We start from the raw sequence: 3,992 nt of genomic DNA, 5'->3' as shown, positions 1-3,992 counted from the left end.
TTATATTACCCTGAGAATGTAAATCCAGATCTGTTTAACTAATCGTAGATTTATTGTACTAGATCAAATATTATATGAACGGTTATGAAAGGTATTTAAATACATTTTAAAATGAAGCTACAGTGTATCTCTCTTGAACTCTTCTGTTTTTGAGGTATTGCACCAATAAATAAATAGTAAAAATACTTAATTAAAGTAAACTGTTTTCGTCTTGGTCTGTGTCTTGTAATCCGGCAGCCATATCAATCGCTAATCGAGTTGTGCATTGTGAGGCGAGCGATGAACCCCGCCATAGCTGTGTTGTAGGCGCCTGTACTAAATGTTTTCATTATAACATTAACAATAGTCATAACATATGACGCTATCTTCGCTATGCGATGTACCTACGGCCAAAATATTTGAAATTTGTCAATATCGCTAATATTACTTACGCTTACTAATATACCGTGGCTGGTAAAATACCAACCACACAGAGGACAGGCGTCAAGTGGAAGTAATTCTGCGTACAGTCAGATGAGTGTGTGTTCCGGAGGTCTATATGGGAAAATGAAGGGGAATTTGAAAGAGGAGGGGAGGGGAGGCATAGATGAAATAAACTCTTTGTATGTCTCCGCCTCCGTCGATTACAGGTAGACAACGCATCTGCAATTGCGGATGTCAATGGCTAGCGAATACATCTGTATTGGCTATCTAGCCGCTTGGACTTTTGCCACCTTATAATTAAAAAAAATATTAAAATTAGCTATATGTATATTACAGGAAAAATTCAAAGCGAACACTAGAACTTTGGTGGAGCGGCTTACCGCCGTCGATACGAGGTAAAGTTTGGCAACTGGCGATCGAGAACAAACTTAAAATAAGTCCAGAAATGTATCAAGACTTCGTCGCGAAAGCAAAACAGAAACTTTTAGAAGCGCAGCAGAGAAGAAAGAAATTAAAAGTGAAGAATAGAGAAGCTTGCGGCTGTCAAAATAAAGAAAAGAATGATTCAAATCGACTGTCAAAAGAAGAGAAACAAGCAACAGACATGTCTGTAGCAGACGAGGATGAGAAGCCAAGGTTAGGGATGCCGAGGAACTTCAGTGAGCAGAATTTAAAAAGTTTGAATGTTGAATCGTGTCCAAAGAAGTGTTGTTCGAAATCAAACCCTAATCTATTAGATTATAACGACGAATGTTCAATGGAGTTGATCCAGTTGGATATAGCGCGGACGTTCCCACATCTGTGCATCTTCCAGCCTGGCGGGCCGTACTTCGATGTTCTGCATGAACTGCTGGCTGCATATGTCTGCTATAGACCTGATATAGGATATATACAGGTCAAAATTTTTTTCTAGCCTTTTCTAAATAATCTGGACAATGATCTGACCGTATTTTCTTTTCATGTCTTCTTCTCTTTACTGCTTTAAAGGAACTATTTAAAATGTTTCAATGATGTTTAGTTGATGGCTAAAGAAATATTTTCATCTAATGTGCATTGTGATAAATCCAGAGGATAAGTGGGTTTCTGAGACCAAATCTCACAAAACGTATCGTCCCTGTCTTTCATCTTTTCCAAAACAGAGATAACAATATGTTTGAAGAAATAACGGGAATTTTGGTCTCGGAAACCCACGGTTAGGTAAGCAATAATTTTAGTTTGAAACTTAACTTTTAACTAAGTATTTAAGCGACTGTGAGTGGAGAGAGAATTATTTCTATAATATTCATATTATAAATGTTATTTTATTTGTATTTCAGGGCATGTCTTTCATTGCTGCAGTACTAATCCTGAACATGGAAGCTCCGCAAGCATTCGTCTGCTTCGCGAACCTACTGGACGGTCCAGTGCTGCGCGCCGCATTCACACGAGATGGCGCTGCTATGCAGGTAATAAAAAAGACAGGAAATTAAAAATCAATAGTCTTGGTTGATGATACGCTTCTTGACGTTCTCAAGAAAAGAATGGAAGGATCATCTATATCTAATGCATCAATTTTTAAAGACTTAGCCTCAAACCATTAACACCACAAAAGTCTATAGTCTAAAAAATATTAATGTCATTCGAAGAAATTTAGTTTTATAAACATTGAATAAGCCAAAACCGATGTTTAGCTGTTAGTTGTATGTAAGCTTAATTATGTCCAATTTAAACCATTCCAGTCCAGTATCCAGTGCTGGATTATAAACGGAAATAGTAAACCTCGTACCATGCATTTCAGTAGCAATCCATATTAGTTTTTCCGCTGGACTGGGATGATGTGAACTTTTGATTAGTAAACATTTGTTGTGTGCAGCGTCTGTGGAAGGCGTACGGGCGGCTGCTGCGACACAACCTGCCTGCACTGGCGGAGCTGGTGGCGCCGGAGCTGTACCTGGTGGAGTGGCTCTACACCGCATTCGCCAAGGCCATGCCGCTGGACGCCGCCTGCCGCGTCTGGGATGTCTTCCTAAGAGATGGAGATACCTTCCTCTTTAATGCTGCTCTTGGTAATAACTGTTACAATATACGTGAAACATTCAGGGTTGTTAACTTGACCCTTAGTGTAGTTTCAGTATGAGGTTATAGATTAATGGCTACTTGTTTTGGATTACTTTTTTGATACGAACACGATGTGACAGCTTAATTTGAATATTCAGCTGATTAAAATTTAATATTTAAAGCTAAATAAATTTTTTATCACTGGCAATCTACTTGTAACATTTTTTCAAATCAATTTCTATAGAAAGGATAAAGATTTATCTTTTCGTTTACAGGCATTCTCCATCTTTACCAAGACGAACTAAAAGATATGGACTTTATCTCCGCCGCGCAGTTCCTGACCAAGCTGCCGGAGGACCTGGACCCGGAGGCGCTGTTCAAAAGCATCTCCTCCATCACCATGACCCTGGACGGCATGTCCTTCGAGGAGCTGGCGTCTTGCTGCGAGCTGGAGAGCACACTGGACGATGACGTCACAGTTAGGTTATGATACACTGGTGTGAGGTTAGAAAAGTTTAAAGACTTACTTCACAAACTTCTTGGTATAAATTGTGCTTCTTTAGGAATTTGGTCCGTGTATTTTCGGATTTTATAGGAAAATACAAAGTGTATACTTTTGTTGGAATTTACAGCGGATTTTAGTGATAATTGTCACAAGGTTGCCTTGTTTAGTGACAAATGCCACGACATAGTAACTAGTGTCACGACATAGTGACTAGTGTCACGACATAGTGACTAGTGTCACGACATAGTGACTAGTGTCACGACATAGTGACTAGTGTCACGACATAGTGACTAGTGTATAGTGACTAGTGTCACGACATAGTGACTAGTGTCACGACATAGTGACTAGTGTCACGACATAGTGACTAGTGTCACGACATAGTGACTAGTGTCACGACATAGTGACTAGTGTCACGACATAGTGACAAGTGACACTACACTTGAAACCCGCAGTTAAGTAAAGGTTATAATGAAAATGTTAAGCAAATGATAAATGTAAATATGTTGAACTGGATTAAATGCTAGTTATAATTATTGAGTAGAATGATTCTGTGTATATCTTTGTCCATATACTAATTTACATTGTTAAAAATTGGTACGAATAAAAAACAAAATGCATAGATTCAATACTCTTGATACTTGTTTCGGAATTGCATCATTGACAGGAATCGAAATAAATTTTGGATTTTCCTCTACAACAAAATGTCGTAAATTGCACGATATTTATATTGTCCTCCCACCGATAGAACGCCTAAGATTCAAAGTTAAAAGCTTATATTTTTGAATAATAGATTTCTCAAATAGACCATTTTCAAAGTTTGAAATTTTGCATCTTCTTAATATCGACACTTTAAAAAAAATTCTTGATTACTACAAGTATCTGGTTTTATGTAAATATTATAAGATAATGAGTTTATTAATGTCTCTCAATTGTATAAGACTTGTGGATTACGTTAAATAAAATAAACATATACGAATTTGTTAAAATCTTAGCAAAATAACTAGCTAAACTATTAAAACTATTATTT

The 3,992-nt window shown here is 37.4% G+C and overlaps 1 protein-coding gene across 1 annotated transcript in view; it reads left to right on the top strand.

Annotated features, from left to right (window-relative positions):
• Positions 1-3,248, top strand: part of LOC106121288 (TBC1 domain family member 12) — a 30,811-nt gene extending 27,563 nt beyond the window's left edge. Inside the window, exons 4-7 of the mRNA XM_013316887.1 lie at positions 760-1,318; positions 1,740-1,868; positions 2,276-2,468; positions 2,736-3,248. Coding sequence (XP_013172341.1) covers positions 760-1,318; positions 1,740-1,868; positions 2,276-2,468; positions 2,736-2,950 — 1,096 coding nt within the window. The 3' untranslated portion in view covers positions 2,951-3,248. The remainder of the gene's footprint in view (positions 1-759; positions 1,319-1,739; positions 1,869-2,275; positions 2,469-2,735) is intronic.
• The last annotated feature ends 744 nt before the right edge of the window (positions 3,249-3,992 follow it).

This window comes from Papilio xuthus, unplaced genomic scaffold (assembly GCF_000836235.2).
Source record: "Papilio xuthus unplaced genomic scaffold, Pxut_1.1 DF826945.1, whole genome shotgun sequence".
In the NCBI taxonomy this organism is placed as follows: Eukaryota; Metazoa; Arthropoda; class Insecta; order Lepidoptera; family Papilionidae; genus Papilio; species Papilio xuthus.
The sequence above is the reverse complement of the archived record's forward strand: the minus strand, read 5'-3'. Positions and strand labels throughout refer to the sequence as shown.